The sequence below is a fragment of the Haematobia irritans genome, chromosome 3 (assembly GCF_050003625.1).
Source record: "Haematobia irritans isolate KBUSLIRL chromosome 3, ASM5000362v1, whole genome shotgun sequence".
Taxonomy (NCBI): domain Eukaryota; kingdom Metazoa; phylum Arthropoda; class Insecta; order Diptera; family Muscidae; genus Haematobia; species Haematobia irritans.
The window spans coordinates 226509409-226529917 of NC_134399.1; the positions used below are offsets into that span (position 1 = coordinate 226509409).

Genomic DNA, 20509 nt, shown 5'->3' on the forward strand with positions numbered 1-20509 from the left:
TTTTAATTGAATATTTTTTAAAACTCAATTAAAATTTTAATTGGAAAAAATTTCGAGAAAATTTTTTTCTGTGTGTAATTTTTTTTTAACAAGCGATAATTTTTAGATTGCCATTGATCGTGTACAATGTGTCCAGCTTGGAAATACTTCACCAAGAAAAATGAGTTTGCTCAATGTTCCCTGTGCCCTAAAACACTAACGTAAAAAGTACAAGTGGGAGTACAAGTGGGTTAACACGTCATTTGGAAAATGTTCATAAAGTCAAGCCGGATGTTGGTGGTTTAAGAATAAAACAATTTTTATAACCAAAGCATTCCATGGAAGAGATAGTTTCTCGATTGGATGCTTTAGACGGAATCACAATTAATGCTATTAGTGAAAGCAGTTTTATAAGAGAATCTCTACAAAACAGTGGCTTCAATCTACCAAAAATTGTTTTTTTCTTATAAATAAAAGAAGAGACTTTTTTTATTATTTCAAGTGTTTTGTGTATTTTTTTATTTATAAACCTTAAAAAAATAACTTGGTAAATTTTTATAAAATCCCGGGAATTAGGCAAAAAAAAAAGTTTTTTCCCGGGAATAAAAAAAGTTCGGGATTTTAGGAACCCTAGTTTCAACTTATCGACTGCTGTTTACTTTATGGCTCAAACGATTCCACGATCCATCGCCTGTCACGATGTCATAGACGTGTTTCGAAGCATTGCGCTTTTATTTTTGGAGCATTTCTTTCGACCAATCGACTCGAGCTAATATAGTTGCTAATATTAGCTCGAGTCGAGCCTGCAACTAATATAGTTGCAGGCCGATATTTCAGGCTCTCTTAGACCATTCAGTACTTTGTGATATCGCAGTGGTGAACTTCTCTATGTTAAGCTCAACGACAAGGACCACTTTTTTATAGCCGAGTCCAAACGGCGATCCACATTGCTGTGTTTCGTGTGTCGAAAATGGGTTTGAACCAGCGTTGCCATTTTGGTCCGATCGGACCAAAATTGGTCCAAAAGATTTCTAATTTTTAAATTTGTTCCGATGGTCGGACCAAATGGAATTTAGCCCATTTTGGCCCATTTTCATGGAGTTTGTCAAAATTATAAATTTTTTCTAGTATTTAAAATTTTTATCACATATTCAAAAGTATATGGGCACTGAAAAAGATATTGCCGTGAGGCCAAAGATTTCATGTCATTAGAATCCGAATGTGAAGTTTGCTTAGCATAAAGACGTATTCGCTGATGTAGTTTTTTTCTTGTCCAAAAGTCGATCAAATTTTCAATGAAGTCGTTTTGTCTTTATAGTTAAGTGATTCGACTTAAAATTGGGTGTCCTAACATGAAAAAAAAAACGTTATACTAACATCAACTTGGCTTTAATACTTCTGAAAAAATAATCAAAAATTGTATTTTCTTTGGTTGACTTTTTGCAACTTGAATATAAAACTAAAAAGCGTTTAAACATAGGACATGTTTTTTTACATTTTACTTTAAAGTCGTTTTTTACTTGAAACATAACATAATTGAAATAACTTTTGATGTCATCGAAAATTGACTTTAAATTCCCACTTTTCAAAAATTAAATTTTTCAAATTTCAAAATTTGAATAGTCGACGTTTTTTTGGTTTGGTTTATTTTCCTTTTTTAATAAAATCACTAAGTAAAACAATTAAATACTTTTTTAAGGCATTTTTCTTAGAATTTGGAAATTTGGTCCGCTGGAGCGAATTTTGGTCCGATTTCGGAAAAAATTGGTCCAAAATAAAATTTCGTAGTGGCAACGCTGGTTTGAACCCAGATTGCCCCAGTCTGAGGATAAGTCGCATGACGATCTTGCAGATTGCACAGCAACAATGGTTTCCAGAACAACAACTGATTTTGGACGACCTTCACGAAATTTGTCTTAGAGTGATAAAGGGTGATACGGTCAAAATTTGGTCAATATAAACTTGACGTATTTCTTTCAATTATGCATTTAAAAAACCTGAACACCCCTCATTTCGAAGGTGTGTGTGTAGAATGTTGCTCCTATTTTGATTTTGGAATTCATTCTTCAGTTGTCAAAATGCCGTCCAAGCAAGAAGAGCAGCATATCAAAATGTTGCTCGCGCATCGCGAAAATCCGAGCTACTCGCACGCAAAGCTGGCAAAATCGCTAAAAGTTGCCAAATCAACCGTTACAAATGTAATTAAAGTGTTTGTCGACAGCCAGGAAGTCTGGATCGGGGGAAAATCGAAAACCGGAAGCCGCTGAGACGACAAAGAGAGTTGCCGGTAGTTTCAAGCGAAACCCTAACCTCTCTCTCCGAGATGCCGCAAATAAGCTGGGTGTATCGTCTACAACCGTGCATCGAGCCAAAAAACGAGCCGGACTATCGACTTACAAGAAGGTAATGACTCCAAATCGCGATGATAAACAAAATACGACGGCCAAAGCGCGATCCCGGAGGCTGTACACGACGATGCTGACGAAGTTTGACTGCGTGGTAATGGACGACGAAACCTATGTCAAAGCCGACTACAAGCAGCTTCCGGGACAGGAGTTTTATACGGCAAAAGGAAGGGGAAAGGTAGCAGATATTTTCAAGCACATAAAACTGTCAATGTTCGCAAAGAAATATCTGGTTTGGCAAGCCATCTGTACCTGTGGCTTGAAAAGCAGCATTTTCATAGCTTCCGGGACTGTCAACCAAGAAAATTACATGAACGAGTGTTTGAATAAACGTCTGCTGCCTTTCCTGAAGAAACACGGTTGTTCCGTACTGTTTTGGCCGGATTTGGCATCTTGCCATTACGGTAAAAAGGCCATGGAGTGGTACGCCGCCAACAACGTGCAGGTGGTTCCCAAGGACAAGAACCCTCCCAACACGCCAGAGCTCCGCCCAATTGAGAAATACTGGGCTATTGTCAAGCGGAACCTAAAGAAGACCAAAAAACTGCTAAGGACGAGCAGCAGTTCAAGGCAAACTGGCTTTCTGCGGCGAAGAAGGTGGACAAGGTGGCTGTACAAAATCTGATGGCAGGTGTCAAGCGTGAGGCCCGGCAATTCGGATTTGGAAAAGCGAAATCCTAACTGAATATTTTTCCTGAATTTTATACTAATTGAACTTGAAAAAGAAATTTAATTTGATTTTTTAAATAAACGATTTCACCGATTTACACGCGTTTTCCCTTGACCAAATTTTGATCGTATCACCCTTTAGAGCTGTCAGTTGACAGATTGCAACACTAGGGTTGTCCAATCCCGCTAAAGGCAATCCTCATATTATTTTTGTAAAAACTATGAAAATTCGTTTTTTTAATTCCTGGCAAATTTTACCTTTTCTATGTAGATCTCTTTCACTTCTCCATTATTTATTTAGCTCTCAACACCATACGATGAATGTAGAAGCAAATATCAAATTTCACAACTTATTTTTCTTTTTTCCGGACGGAGAGTCGAATCAAACCGAATCGAATCAATTTTGATTACAAAATTTCGAATCAAACTATGGACATTGGTTTTGTAAACCAACACACTATCTATCCACTGGTCCATGTAGCTCTTACACTCATCAAAACTGAAAATATCGCTGTAGTCATCTGCACACAAGTAAGCCAAGCATACAGCCAAGTAGATCAATTTATAGACCAGTGTGTAATGCACACACAAAGCGCATTTCAACAAACTTCGTTTAAAGAAAACAAACAACATTAGTTTTGAAACACCTGATGTTCCGTTACGTAGAAACGATAGAACTTTTGGTTTAGAATAAAATCGGAAATAATACACGGAACAAATTATTTGTTTTCTTGGAAACGAATATTTCAATTACTAGCACGACTTCATTGACATCTTTTGACAAAATACGAAAAACAAATTTTTGAGTAGAAATATCATTACCATATCATTTTATATGCAGTGAATATTGTAAAATAGTTTAAATGGAATTTCTTCACATCTACAAAAATATTCATTACAATTATTTTATTTATTTTTCAGATGCCCGGACTTGTTGTTTTTCGAAGACGCTGGTCTGTAGGCTCAGATGATCTTGTTGTCCCTGGGGCATTCTTATTAACTATTCATTTTATATGGTAAGTCATAATTTTCGTCTAATTGAATATATAACAATTATAATTTTTTGTTTCATGTCTACTTTTCCTTAGCGTAATTACCGTCATTGCATCACTTAGTACATTCAAATATGACACAAGTATTTTTGATGTGAAGCTACTGTTTTATCATCAAATAGGCTATTTCGTTATACTATGTGGTAAGTATTGATAAAATTGCTAATTGATCACCAATGTTGTCAGATCAGGGGATTTTTACCCAAACTGGATATATTTTTTCATGGTTGGGTATAATTTTATTACTTTGGGGATCTGGGGATTGGGGGATTTAGCTGGGGTTATCCCCAGCTAAATCCCCAGCTAAAAATGGTGTTTTCGGATTTTTTCTGAGGATTTTCCCATCTTCAATCACAGTATACAATTTGTTGTAGAAACTGTAATAGTATAGTACAATAGGACTTATACGCCAATCTTTACGAATTAGGGTATAGGCAAATATAATGTTTTAGCAAATATAATTTTATTTTTCCACATCATGAATTAAAAAAAAATATTAATAAACATAAAAAAATATAAAATAAAAACCCAATTCAAGTTATACAATATATACCCAAATATCATCGTTTCTCATTTGCTTTAAGGAAGTTAATTTGGAAGAAAAGTATATACTTTTTGTGATAAACGTTTATTCTTTTCCCGGATGTAAAAACAATTTCATAAAGACTAACTAAAAAAACTATATTTTCTGGCTAATTGCATTTTCCCTCACATCTTTTTCGCTTCCACGATGTTTTTTAGTTCTTAACACCTTTTTCTGTAATACAAAAAATGTAGAAGAAATTATTGGTTTTTATAAATTTTTGTTTAAATTTTACCTTTCGCCTGGACGGAGAATCGAACCGCGGACCATGCAATTTGTAAGCCAACACACTATCCACTGCAGCTGTTATTGTCATCAATGGACAATTATCCATATAAGTTATATTTATATAGCATAGCTTGCGGCGCCCACGAGCCGATTAAACAAACTTTATTTAACAGAAACATACATTTACATTTAGACTAAATTTTCTATAGAAATACAATTTTGACAAAATTTTTTATAAAAATACAATTTTTTATAGAAATAAAATTTTGAAAAAAGTGTGTATAGTACATAAAATTTTGCAAAATTTTCTATAGAAATAAATTTTTGTTTTGTTTTTTATTGTGGGTTTGTACTTCTATCATATTTCCCAGCAAAAACTGGGTAAGCACTAGTGATTCTTTCAGTAATACCGGTAATCAAAAAGTTACTACTTGCAGTATTACCTGCACGGATGAAAAAGACTGTTTTTCATATGTTTGGCTATAAACATTATATGTTTGGAACACAATTTTTTAAACACAATATTTTTGAGTGCAAGCATATAATGTTCATAAACTAGCATAACATGTTTGGGACATATATGTTAATATGTTAGAACATATTATGTTTGGGACATAAAATGTTTGTAAATATAATATGCTTGGATGCAAACATATATTAATTTAGAAATAGCCATATATTAATTTAGAAATAGCCTATGTGTTTAGTAGCTTGGAGCGCTATTTAACAGGGAGCGATATTGAATTAAGTTGGTGGTTGTTGCTTGTTATTACAAAATTAACATTTTATTTTTCCTTGGGCAATTGATCAGCTACTTCTTTGATCCTTACAAACTGTGTGGTCCGCTGTTCGAATCCCCGTCCGGCAAAAGGTAAAATTAAAATTAAAAAAAAAATCATACAATTGAATAGTTTCTTCAACAATGTTTGTATTACAGAAAAAGGTGCTAAGAACTAAAAAATCTCGTGGAAGTGAGAAAGATGCCGGGGAATATACAATTGGGCAGAAACAAAATTTTGAGCATTCAGGTCGAAAACCTATGTTGTTAGCACCTATATTACCTGTTTATTTTCATAATTCATTATGATTGTAAATATATAAATAAATAAATAAAATTTTGAGCACAATATTGTTTGGGAGATTTTTTTTAAGCATATAATATTTTTGGGTGCAAAATGCTTCCAAACATATTATATGTTCACATAATAACATATTGTTTTTTTGGAAGACAACATTATTGAATTTGGATGCAAAAATACAAAATGTTTGGAACTTCGACTACCCAAACATATATTGTTTAGACCAATATGCTTTCAAACATATTATATATTGGAAGAGATCAAACATATAAATGTTTGGGCAATACCCAAAAAAAAAAAAAAAAAAAAAAAAAAAAAAAAAAAAAAACTGTATATGCTTGAAGCAAAATATGTTTGGGAGTATATGTTACAGAAGCGATTTTTTGTGAGCGTGTGGGATTTAAAAATAATAACTTCCCTGTGTAGGCAAAAAGTGATTCTTTCTATTAAAACCGGTAATCAAAATCATATCTTGAGGTCCGGGTTCGGCTCTACAGTGGGCACCGTTAATAGTAGCGATAAGTAATGCCAAATTGCATTTCAGAAAAAAATTGCTAATAAAATATACCTTTGTTTGTTAAATTTATTTGGGCAAAGCCCTATAGACTGCAAGATGGTTGGATGGACGCACGTTTCGGAATTACTACATTCCTCATCAGCATCCTCTACTTGCAGCAAAACTATCAACCAATTATCAGAATAAATTCAGGCAGTTCACTAAACCCATGGTGAACTACACTTGAACCTTCCGAAAACAACACAGCCCTGGTTGCTACGTCCGCCTTGCATGCCAAGGGTTCGATCCCTGCTTCGACCGAACACCAAAAAGTTTTTGTTGTTTTTTTTTTTACATATATTCCAGATATGTTCGGAAGATTCCCAAAAAAAGTTCAACATTACATACTACTTCGAGTATATTAAATTATTACTATGAACTGTAAAATGTGTCTTATTAAAGACTAAAGTCAGAAAAGAACAGTGCTGATATAAACGACATGGAAAAAATAAAAATTTTGTAACAAACGATTTTTTTTGGTGATAAAAGTTTAACATTTTCGAAAGAATTCAAAAAACTTTAACAAAAGATAAACGTTGTCGGTACACGTTTTCCTAACGTTTTTTCTTTGCGTGTAACCAAATGTTTTTTGGTATAATCAAATTTCAGTTTCTTATGACCTATCTAATACACGCAAAGAAAAAAACGTTTGGAAAACGTGTACCGAAAACGTTTTTCTTTTGTTAGAGTTTTTTGAACTTCTTCGAAAATTTTGTAACAAACATCGTTTGTTACAAAATTTTTATTTTTTCAATAAAAAAAAGTTATTTTTGAAACAACAACACAGTCCATTTCGCTTATATAAAACACTGTTCTTTTCAGACTTTAGGTCTTTAATAAGACACATTTTACAGTTCAAAATTTAATATACTACAATGTAATGTTGAACATTTTTTCGGAATCTTCTGAACATATCTGGAATATATGTAAAAAAAAAACAAAAAAAACTTTGGTCGAAGCAGGGATCGAACCCACGACCCTTGGCATGCAAGTCGGACGTAGCAACCACTGCTCCACGGTGCCAAACTAAATGTTTGTTTGTGTTAAATAAACTTTGTTTATTCGGTTCGTGGGCGCCGCAAGCTATGCTATATAAATATAACTTATATGGATATTTATCTATTGATGACCATAACAGGTACATAGCTCAGTGGTTAGTGTGTTGGCTTACAAAGTGCATGGTCCGCGGTTCGATTCTCCGTCCAGGCGAAAGGTAAAAAAAAATTTAAAAATTTATAAAATCGTATAATTTCTTCTACATTGTGGGTATTACAGGAAAAGGTGTTAAGAACTAAAAAACCTCGTGGATGTGAGAAAGATGTGAGGGAAAATGCAATTAGCAAGAAAACAATGTTTTTGTTTTGTTTTTTGAGTTTGTCTTTATGAAATTGTTTTTACATCCTGGAATAGAATAAACGTTTATTACAAAAAGTATATACTTTTCTTCCAAATACACTTCCTTACAGCGAAAAGCAAATGAGAAACGAACTTTGTTTGTCTAAAATTTCGTTTGGGAGGAAAGAATTATTTTTTTGCGTGTAGACGTAGAGATTGTCTATAACGCAAGTATGAATTCTGTTTATTCTTGAAAATTTTACAATTTGCAAAAGTTTGATTTCGACTTCTGCGATTATTAAAACGTCGATTGAATTTCCGGTCATTTGTTCATAGTTGGTAGGACAAGAGATTTCTGAACATAAACTGTCAGCATAGCAGACTTTTCGATTTTCATTGAGTTAATTGGCGATTGACTGGCATTTGACATCAGTGGTGGATAACATCCTCATTAGATAACTGACATTTTTTATATTTGGTTTGGTCGAACAGAAAAATGCAATTGTGTTGGTTCAACATCTAAAATGGGAAATGCATGTATGTAAAAGGTCTGCACCGTCCTTAGATTACTTATTTAATGTAAAATCTTTTTGCACTAAGCTATAAGCTCATATTGTCAATTATGTCTAGAAAACCCCGACTACTGGAATTCCATTGAAATTAATCTCATGTTTATTAAGAAATTAGCATTTGATAGTGCATGAAACATGCAATTATATTGAAATTGTGAATGTATGGAAGAGTTTATTTACATTAGAATTCGCAAAGATTATTGATAAAATCACATTATATATTATTGATAAATTTATAGGGGTTTTTTATATGTGTTTTATCATTCGTTGAATCATTTATTTATTACGAGGGTTGTCTTTTATATTTCGAGATTAGAGAACAGAAACAAATATTAATAATCGAAAATCGCTTTTATGGTTTTCAAAATAATCCCCATTAAGATCTACACGTAAAAAATAATTCTTTCCTCCCAAACGAAATTTTAAACAAACAAATTGCCCATTTGCTTTTCGCTGTAAGGAAGTTTGTTTCGAAGAAAGGTATATACTTTTGGTGATAAACGTTGATTCTTTTACATGATTTAAAAAAATTTCATAAATACTAAGGCTATGGTCACACTAGGCAAATATTTGACCAAAATTAGTGTCAAACTATTTTCCAGAACCATTTTTCCCTGGATATGAGTTTTGGAAAATAATCCTGCCATGATGTTATATATTCCATATGAGCTAAAAATGTTTGCTGGTTTGTGTATGGCGACGGATTCTTTCTTGATTTCTGTCAAATATTTGCCTAATGTGACCATAGCATAACTCATTGTTTTATAATTTTCTTTCTAATTGTATCTTCCCTCAAATTTTCTCACTTCCATGAGGTTTGTTTATCCAGCAAAAAAAAATGGAAGTTCTTCCAAAGGCACAACTTCAAAAGCCATTCCAGAAGATGTACTCCCAATGATGTTCTTTATTTTAACTACACAGGAAGTTCTTTTCATTCAATTTTTTATACACTGAAAAAAATATTGACCTAATATGGTAGATTATGCAACTTAAATTATAGGACTCGGAATTTACGCAATGTTAAGGACAAAATTCTTTAAAATAATGACATTTTTATTAAAAGAAAGTTTATAATCCATGCTTAAAATTTTTTTTTCATTAAATTTAGGATACAAATCTTGAAATTTTGCGTCTCTCTGCTGAAGTTGTAGATCTTTGATGTAAGGCAAATTTCCCTTAAAATAAAGAAAAAAAATTTAATTTAAAGAAATCGTCTTTAACTCAACTAACATATTGCATTTTAAATTTAGGATAAAATTGCTTCAAATATAGGCTAAGACTTATTTTAAGTATTTGCATCTTTGCTTTAAAGTTTTTTTAGCATTAAGAAAACTGTTTTTACTTTGAAATTCCTGGCATAGTTTGGATTTTGAAATTGGAATTTGTTTGTACATAAATACCTTTATTAATATATCGCAAAAAGAGAATAAAAATTCGATGAATGAGATCAGTATCCAATTTTAATTTTATTGATCCTAGATTTAAAGCCAGGGACGTCCGTAAAAAATGTCTTTATTTTCAAAGAAACTGCATCTTTGGCTCGGAATCAATACCAAAATCCTTAAGGGAAGGTCAAAATCTTTGGATCCAAGTAAACTTTATTTCGAGTGTAACATGCTTTTTACATATTTTTAATGGGTAATTTTAACTTTTTTTGTTTCAAATTGGTTAAAAACAGTTTAAGAATTCATAATTTAAATAATTTGTACCATTAAATTATTTAAATTTTGTCGAAAAAAATGCTAAATCCAATCTGAAAAAATTGAGAATTTTTGAAAATATTTGAGGTCAAGCGTTTCAGACAAGCGTTAGATTCCATTAAAAATTATAAAAAAAATTTAAAAATAATTTATTTGAAAAAAATATCACAGAATTTTTTAATTTACATCCAAAATATTGAATTCGGATCACACATAAAGAAGTGATGCAATTTCAGTTCACCGGCTGTTGAAATGGAGGACTTCCGTCCTATGACAAGCCCTTGTTAAATCCATCGCTTCTGCTTCAATTTTGCACCACTTCCGGATCCAAAAAAAAAAATTCATTCTCCGTAATACAATCAATCTAAATTAAATTATATGATCTCGACAAAAATGGATCGGCTTCATTCTCTGACTTCAAATTGATTTTATAATGGATAATTGTCAATCTCACTATAGGTCACATGACAATCTTCCAATATCAGTTGGCGCATCACAGCATCAATGGTTTCCGGAATAAACAACTGCTTTGAACGAAATTCGCATTGGATACCATCGATAAACACTGGTCCTTGATGGAGTTTCATTATTATTTCCAACACCGAAAGAATTCCATTCGTAAAAACAACGAACATTTGCGTTAATAGGAGGTTGATGGTTTTTCCCTTCTCAAGATAATCGATACAAATTATTCCATGCGCATCCCAAAAAACAGAGGTCATTACTTTGCCAGCGGACTTTTGAGTCTTTCCACGCTTCGGAGACGGTTCACCGGTCGCTGTCCACTCAGCCGACTGTCGATTGGACTCAGGAGTGTAGTGATGGAGCCATGTTTCATTCATTGTCACATATCGACGGAAAAACTCGGGGTGTATTACGAGTTAACAGCTGCAAACACCGCTCAGAATCATCAACACGTTGTTGTTTTTGGTCAAATGTGAGCTCGCGCGGCACCAAATATTGAGAGCTTCCGCATATCCAAATATTGATGAATGATATGACCAACACGTTCCTTTGATATCTTTAAGGCCTCTGCTATCTCGATCAACTTCATTTTACGGTCATTCTAAATCATTTTGTGGATTTTTTGATGTTTTCGTCGGTAACCACCTCTTTCGGGCGTCCACTGCGTTCACCGTCCTCCGTGCTCATTTCACCATTTTATCAAGCCAAGTTTTTGCTTCCACCGTATTTTTTCCCTTCAGAAAACAGTATTTTATCAAAACACGAAATTCTTTTTTTCCATTTTTTTCACAATAACAAAAGTTGCTTCACAAAAGACGCTCTATCTCACAAACTAATTGACTTACATACGTCAAATTTTGACACGAATCATTTGAGGGTTGGTACTATATAAAAATAATATGAATTTAATACTAGCGACGCCATCTATGTGTCAGACGTGGGACTTATCAGCCAACCTGTTAGAAATCTGAACCAATTTCAACCAAATTTGACATGAATACTTAGTATTTTAATTCTACTCCCTGTGCAAAATTTCACGTAAATCGGACTACAACTTTGAACTCTGTGGTCATATGACGGAAAATCGGGCGAAAGATATATATGGGAGCTATATCTAAATCTGAACCGTTTTCAATAAAATTTAGCACACTTGACTACACTACTAATTGTACTCCTAGTGTAAAATTTCAACTAAATTGGGCTAAAACTCTAGCTTCTGGGGCCATATAAGTCTATATCGGGCGAAAGATGTTTATGAGAGCTATACTCAATCTGAACCGATTTCAATCAAATTTGGCACACTTGACTATAGTACTTATTGTTCTCCTGCTGCAAAATTTCAATCAAATTAGGGTAAAAATGTGGCTTCTAGGGCCATATAAGTCCACATCGGACGAAAGATATATATGGGAGATATATCTAAACCTAATCCGATTTCAATCAAATTTTGCATACTTGACTATACGACCAAGTGTTATGTTTGTGCAAAATTTCAAGCAAATCAGAGTAAAACTCTGTCTTCTGGGTCCATATAAGTGCATATCAGGCGAAAGATATATATGGGAGCTATATCTAAATCTGAACCGATTTCTTCCAAAATCAATAGGCTTCTATTCTGACCCAAAACATGAACTTGTGCCAAATTTGAAGGCGATTGGACTTAAACTGCGACCTAGACTTTGTTCACAAAAATGTGTTCACAGACAGACGGACATGGCTAGATTGACTCAGGGACCCATCCTGAGCATTATTGCCAAAGACACCATGTGTCTATCTCGTCTCCTTCTGGATGTTGCAAACATATTCACTAACTTATAATACCCTCTTCCACAGTGTGGCGCAGGGTATACAAATTGAAGAAGAAACCAACAATAACAAAACAAAAATATAATACGGGTATTTGTGAAAATCGGGCAATACTTTTTCCAAATCATTTTCCACGATTAAATCCCATACTAAAATATCTACGCTATTGGAATCGATCCATGACCACCACAAATTTATATCGAGGTAGGTCTAAGTTGATCAATAGATGTTGATGAATATTTCATGCTAGGCACATTGTCAAGAATGGTATAAAATGGTATAAAAATTGGGTTCAACAACTATATGATGTTTGTACGGGATAAACATATTTGGTATTACAAATTATTAAATATATTAAAAAATCAAATTGATTTATTCAAAACTTTACATTAATAACTCACATTATATCTAAATTGAATTTTTTATTTTTTGTAGCCTCCTTAGGCATCGAAATAGGAATATGTGTAATTTCAATGAGAGGGAGTATACTGGACTCGGAAGTTCGTGCACCAATCAATTTTTGGATTTACTTCAAGACTGGTAAGCAGATACAATACAAAATATATTTTTTTAATAATTAGATTTGAGTTTTATTTTGAGATTATACGTTTATGAGTTTATCGCTAGGTACAAGGTAAAAGTTCTATTTATTTAAAATAAAACTGACTAAAAATAGACCAAAACATGTCACTTTCAAGCTTGCATCGGCAATGTTTATTTTTGTCTGAAACTACAATCCATATGAAACTTTATTGACTGCGAATAAATAATAAATAATTTGTTATTGTAATTTGTGTTAAATTGGCCACCTGAAAATAAAGTCAAATTAAATTAAAATCAACTATTTAATAAAACGCAACAAACGTTAGTCCCAAAACAAGATACCTATTTATACTTTTTCCGGCGTTTTCTGGTCCTTATCTTAAATTAAACGAAGACATTTTTCTTCCTTTTAGCTGTTATGTTATTTGATATTTCATGGTTGATTTTGGGATCAATATGGCTATCAAAATATTACCTGGAATCGCCAATTAGTACACCAAAACAAATATTTTGTGGTAAGTAATATTAAAACTACATTAAATTTATACTATATATTTTTTTAATACAATCTTTATAAATTTCAGCAATTATTATTGCTGGATGGGCTTTAGTGTTTGTCACATGCATTACGGTGTGGTGTACTTTTGATGCAGCCGGAAGATCTTGGGTAAAAATGAAAAAGTATCAAAGGTCTATGCGTGAGACGGAATCAAGGTTTAATTACAAAAGGAGTAATAGTATGAATCGAAATTGGCGTCAAAGGTAAACAACTGTGATTACAACTGATTTTCAAAAGCAAAACTAATCCAAATAATAAATTCTAATCCATAGAAAAGTCATAAGAGCATATCAAGACAGTTGGGATCATCGTTGTCGTTTACTTTTCTGTTGTATGGGCTCATCTGAACAGACCCGCAATTCGTTCACTGACATAGCAAGATTGCTAAGTGATTTTTTTCGGGACTTGGATGTTGTGCCATCGGATGTGGTTGCCGGTTTAGTATTATTAAGGAAATTTCAACGTCTTGAAAGAGAAGCTATAGTCAGACAGGTGAGTAGAGATTAGGTAATGAGAATTGAATCGTCAACTTTGCGACTTTTTTTAAATTCAAAATTATTCGAGTAAAAATCAGACTTCCGACTTTTTTGGAAATTTGAAAAAGTTGACTTTTGCGATTATTGAAAAGTTAACGTTTGGCAATGTTCGACATTTTGATTAAGTGTCACCAGGGATGGAGAATGCAGTACTATAGTACTTTTTTCAATACTTTTTCATTCTGGTCAATACCGTAGTACCCCCGCGAATGATTTAATACCTTTTCTGTTTTTAGCCGATATCAGATTTATCGAACAATAGTTTTGACAAAATATTTTAATACTTGAAAGTCGTTAACAAACTTATTTGATAAAGGTATTTACAAATTTGGCAAAACAGACAGGTTCATGCGGGAAGAAAAACTCAAAAACACGAAATTTTACAAATTTGGCAAAACAGACAGGATCATGCGGGAAAAAAAACTCAAAAACACGACTTTCTTGAATTTTAAGAATGGTTTGGTCGGAGAAAGCATGTGATTCTATATTACGCTTCCACACGAACACTTTCTAGATAAGAAGTTATCGATCAACTTTTTTCTTTTAAAAAAATTTTCAATTTTACTTCTATAGAAAATGTTGCCAAAATTTTATTTATATAAAAAATTTTGTCAAAATTTTATTTCTATAGAAAATTTTGTCAAAATTTTATTTCTATAGAAAATTTTATCAAAATTTTATTTCTATAGAAAATTTTGTCAAAATTTTACTTCTATAGAAAATTTTGTCAAAATTTTGTTCCTATAGAAAATTTTGTCAAAATTTTATTTCTATAGAAAACTTTGTCAAAATTTTTTTCTATAGAAAATTTTGTCAAAATTTTATTTCTATAGATAATTTTGTCAAAATTTTATTTCTATACATAATTTTGTCAGAATTTTATTTCTATAGAAAATTTTGTTTCTATAGAAAATTTTGTCAAAACTTTATTTCTATACAAAATGTTGTCAAAATTTTATTTCTATAGAAAATTTTGTCAAAATTTTATTTCTATAGATAATTTTGTCAAAATTTTATTTCTATAGATAATTTTGTCAAAATTTTATTTCTATAGATAATTTTGTCAAAATTTTATTTCTATAGAAAATTGTGTCAAAATTTTATTTCTATAGAAAATTGTGTCAATATTTTATATCCATAGAAAATTTTGTCACAATTTTGATTCTATAGAAAATTTTGTCAAAATTTTATTTCTATAGAAAATTTTGTCAGAATTTTATTTCTATAGAAAATTTTGTTAAAATTTTATTTCTATAGTAAATTTTGTCAAATTTTTATTTCTATAGAAAATGTTGTCAAAATTTTATTACTATAGAAAATTTGGTAAAAATTTTATTTTTATAGCAAATTTTGTGAAAATTTTATTTCTATAGAAAGTTTTGTCAAAATTTTATTTCTATAGAAAATTTTGTCAAAATTTTATTTCTATGGAAAATTTTGTCAAAATTTTATTTCTATAGAAAGTTTTGCCAAAATTTTATTTCTATAGCAAATTTTGTGAAAATTTTATTTCTATAGAAAGTTTTGTCAAAATTTTATTTCTATAGAAAATTTTGTCAAAATTTTATATCTATAGAAAATGTTGTCAAAATTCTATTTTCATAGCAAATTTTGTGAAAATGTTATTACTAGAGAAAATTCTATTCTATTTCTATAGCAAATTTTGTGAAAATTTTATTTCTATAGAAAATTTTGTCAAAATTTTATTTCTATAGAAAATTTTGTCAAAATTTTATTTCTATAGATAATTTTGTCAAAATTTTATTTCTATAGATAATTTTGTCAACATTTTATTTCTATAGAAAATTTTGTCAAAATTTTATTTCTATAGAAAATTTTGTCAAATTTTTATTTTTATAGAAAATTGTGTCAACATTATTTTATATCTATAGAAAATGTTGTCAAAATTTTATTACTATAGAAAATTTGGTAAAAATTTTATTTCTATAGCAAATTTTGTGAAAATTTTATTTCTATAGAAAGTTTTATCAAAATTTTATTTCTATAGAAAATTTTGTCAAAATTCTATTTTCATAGCAAATTTTGTGAAAATGTTATTACTAGAGAAAATTCTATTCTATTTCTATAGAAAATTTTGTGAAAATTTTATTTCCATAGAAAATTTTGTCAAAATTTTATTTCTATAGAAAATTTTGTCAAAATTTTATTTCTATAGAAAATGTTGTCAAAATTTTATTTTTATAGAAAATTTTGTCAAAATTTTATTTCTATAGAAAATTTTGTGAAAATTTTATTTCTATAGAAAATTTTGTCAAAACTTTTTTTCTATAGAAAATGTTGTCAAAAAATTATTTCTATAGAAAATTTTGTCAAAATTTTATTTCTATAGAAAATTTGGTAAACATTCTATTTCTATAGAAATTTTGTGAAAATTGTATACCTATAAATATTTTTATTTAAAATGGATGAGTTACCAAACAAAATTTTATTTTCTTTAAAATTCATTCTAAGGGAACTGTTGACAATAATCGTTTATTGAAATGTAGTAAAAAGTACTTTTTCGCTCAAAAAATACTTTTTTGTATTTTCTTAAAAATTTACTATCCCTCTTAATTGTCATCGAAATGTCGAATAAAATTAGAAGCCGATTTTGGTCTCTATCAAAAGTCGAGTTTGGTTACCTTAAAAATCGATTTTCTAAAAAATAAAAAGTCGAATTTAAAGATTACAAAAACTTGAATGCCAAAATCGACTTTTGGCATATAAATTTTCGACATTTTGATTAATTGTCAAAATAACAAAGTTCAAACAGCACATTTCCTTTTTAATTCCAATTCGAAGTCGATTTTTATCACTATCAAAAGTCGACTTTGTCTGGCATATAGATCGATTTTCTAAAAAATCAAAAAAAAAAATCGATCAGCCGCAAAAAATCTTCTTTAAACATTAGTGTCTGTCTGCTAAAAGACAAAAATTCATGGTTACACTAACTTCTGTATTATATTTCCTGCAGAGAAAAAATGGTACCTATGAATTTCTAAGTGGAGTGCCTATAACCGAAAGAACACAATTCCTGGCCCTAAACGATGCTAAAAACTATGATTTTTATCAAACAGTTATTCATTATATGTATTTTGCCCAAGGAGCTTATGGCTGGCCCATGTACTTTATTATAAATCGTTCCAAAATATGCAATCTAGTACCCGAATTAAAGTGAGTATGACAAACCGAATGATGATTACCACAATACTCAATTGTTTTCTTGCTTTATTGTAGATGCTTTGGCTGTTGCACTGGTGAAACATCTGATGCCGAAGTTATTCAGGACAATTGCTGTTATTGCAACTATGCTGCCCTTAAAAAGACTTTAAAAGTGGGTGATATTGAAATCGTTTATGTAACATATCATGTCGATGTGGGGGAAACTCCATTCTTTGTGGCCATTGATTACACACAGAAAAAAATTGTGATCAGCATACGTGGTACTTTGAGTATGAAAGACATTCTCACAGACCTGAATGCAGAGGCAGAGGTTTTGCCTCTCAGTCCACCACGTGATGATTGGTTAGGACACAAGGGTATGGTTCAGGCTGCCGTGTACATCAAAAACAAATTGGAGGAGGAGAATATCATTGAAAAGGCACTCAACAAGAACATGGAAAGACACACAAATACCTTTGGTTTGGTAATCGTTGGTCATTCACTGGGAGCTGGTGCTGCTGCCATATTGGCCATACTTCTGAAACCCGATTATCCTTCAGTTTTATGCTTTAGCTATGCTCCACCTGGAGGTCTATTAAGGTAACTATTGTTGAAGCATTGAATAATGAATTCAGTTTTATTGTGTACCACAAATTTTAGCATGCCTGCTGTGGAATATTCCAAAACATTTGTAACATCCATTGTGTTAGGCAAGGATGTAGTGCCTCGCATTGGTTTATACCAAATGGAAGCATTAAGGGCTGATCTCATAAATGCCATACAGCGTAGCATAGATCCAAAGGTAGTAAAATTACATTTTCGTTTAGATGAGAATTAAAGTCAAATATTTTTTTTTGTTCAGTGGAAAACCATATCATGCTCTATGTTATGTTGTGGTTGTGGTCCGGAACCAAAATCTGTTGTGGAAATGTCCGGAAAAGATACCCACATAAATAAATACCAAGAGGTATAAATATATATTTTTTATTAAATGGTAATTTTTAAATTATCCATTTGGTGTTTCGTTTTCAACTTAGGAGCGTGGTACTGCCCGTTCGACTAGTACACATCCTGGTGACAGTTCAATAGCTTTAACTCTTCATCAACCCCTATACCCGCCTGGACGTATTATACACATTGTTCGCCATCATCCAAAGGCTGATGAGTAAGTAATTTTTTCAATGATTTTAAAAATCAAGCACCTATACAAACACATCTATGAAAATAATTTTAAAATTATATTCTATTTTTTTAATGCTTCTCATTCATTTTAATTTTGCCTAATTTTTTATGCCATTCCAAATAAATATGCAAATAATTTAATTACAGGAAAAAATATGACAGAGGTTGGAGGTAGGAATCACGGTTACTCGTACAATTTTATAAATCAGCCTGTATGGAAAACAGAGTAGTATAAATTGCATGTTAACAAAGTCCCCTGTGTCAATTCAAGCATGCCGATTTTCTTTTTGTCTAAATCAATTTGTCCATTTCTTAGATATTTCACACTCGGCAAAATCAGTTGGCATTAAAAACACTTACATGTTTCTTAAAGCTTAATATTTTTAATATTATCTAATTACGCTTTAAGCTCTAAGAAGAGAAATATAGCATTTACCTCATTCAATTATAATACGACTCATTATGAGACATATAATTATATAAAAAAGACTGCTTAAGTTTTAATGATTTAGCTAACAAATTGGGTATATAAAACGCCTATTTGAATATATACAGCCATAGAAAAACTTTAATAATAATAATAACAAACACGACCACTTATTTTTTCAGTACAACATCAATAGCAAGCGGTCATCGGCTACTGTTATTTGAAGGCATTTTCTCTGAGTGTTGAAATATTTCTAGAGTCCGTAATTGATTTCTGGATCCTCTTAGTTTTACCAGATATTTTTAGTTAAAATTAGTCAAAATGTGGTCAGGAGATCGTAACAACCACAATCAAAAATATTTATTTTTAATTTATCCTTAAAACATGAACATATTTATAAACTTTCATCGATAACTTTTTGTACTACGTATATTTCGAACCATTCCTTGGTAGTAGACTTTGAATCACGCTCAATAAATAATTCGCGATCCCATATCATTATGATAAAAATGTGACTTAATAATAGATTCGGTCGCCATTCTTTAATGTGAAAACTATATGGCTAACCTTATACGTGAACACGATGAATTTTAGGGTAGTAAGCGGCCCGATGAATCGCATAAAAATTTTAGGCAAAAAAAGACCTTCCAAATATCATATTTTCTAGGTCCAAGAGAACTTCATCGGAAGTGGAGTAGTAATTTTAGCATAGCAAAATGAAGTTTATACAAGAATCTATAGCACCTTCTAATTCTTCAAATCACCTTTTATTAAGTTCCCGGCAAAAAAGAGATTCCAAATAGCATATTTTCTAGGTCCAAGTGAACTTCAAAGGAAGTGAAAAAAAATGGTGGAGAATCCCGGGATGCGCTTGAACATAAATGTTTATAGAACAACTTGCAATATTTTTTGTTGGGTTATTCAGTTCATTGTGATACCACAAGTGCTGAACTGCTCTCTCAATGAATGATACCCTAAAAAGTCGTCATAATGACGATAAATCGTAATCTGCCCTACGAGCAAGGAGATATCTCTTTGTTTTTGCTACTGGATGCAAAATTTGTATGAGTCGTCTGTCCGTCCTTGTTTAAAGTCATGAGCAAACACTGCACCTTAGAGCATATATTAGAACAACGCCAATATACACGCAAAAAAATAATTCTTTCTTCTCAAACGAAATTTTAGACAAACAAAATTCGTTTCTCATTTGCTTTTTGCTTTAAGGAAGTTTATTTGGAAGAAAAGTATATACTTTTTGTGATAAACATTTGTTCTTTTTCAGGATGTAAAAACAATTTCAATAACTCAAAAAAAAACAATCTTTTCTGGCTAATTGCATTTTCCCTCACATCTTTCCCACTTCCTCGATGTTTTTTAGTTCTTAGCACATTTTTCTGTAATACCAACAATGTAGAAGAAATTATTCGATTTTATTTTTAAATTTTACCTTTCGCCTGGACGGAGAATCGACCATGCAATTTGTAAGCCAACACACTATCCACTGAGCTACGTAGTTGTTATTGTCATCAATAGACAATTATATTTATAAAGCATAGCTTGCGGCGCCCACGGGCCGATTATACAAACTTTATTTAACAGAAACATACATTTAGTTGTGCACCGTGGAGCAGTGGTTGCTACGCCCGCCTTGCATACCAAGGGTTCTGGGTT

General features: G+C 31.5%; 1 protein-coding gene across 1 annotated transcript in view; it reads left to right on the forward strand.

Annotated features, from left to right (window-relative positions):
* inaE (inactivation no afterpotential E) overlaps nt 1-20509 on the forward strand; it is a 58712-nt gene that overhangs the window by 19897 nt on the left and 18306 nt on the right. Inside the window, exons 2-13 of the mRNA XM_075299505.1 lie at nt 3975-4069; nt 4142-4248; nt 12865-12969; nt 13386-13487; nt 13557-13734; nt 13804-14023; nt 17042-17241; nt 17305-17829; nt 17890-18031; nt 18092-18196; nt 18267-18394; nt 18559-18582. Coding sequence (XP_075155620.1) covers nt 3975-4069; nt 4142-4248; nt 12865-12969; nt 13386-13487; nt 13557-13734; nt 13804-14023; nt 17042-17241; nt 17305-17829; nt 17890-18031; nt 18092-18196; nt 18267-18394; nt 18559-18582 — 1931 coding nt within the window. The remainder of the gene's footprint in view (nt 1-3974; nt 4070-4141; nt 4249-12864; nt 12970-13385; nt 13488-13556; nt 13735-13803; nt 14024-17041; nt 17242-17304; nt 17830-17889; nt 18032-18091; nt 18197-18266; nt 18395-18558; nt 18583-20509) is intronic.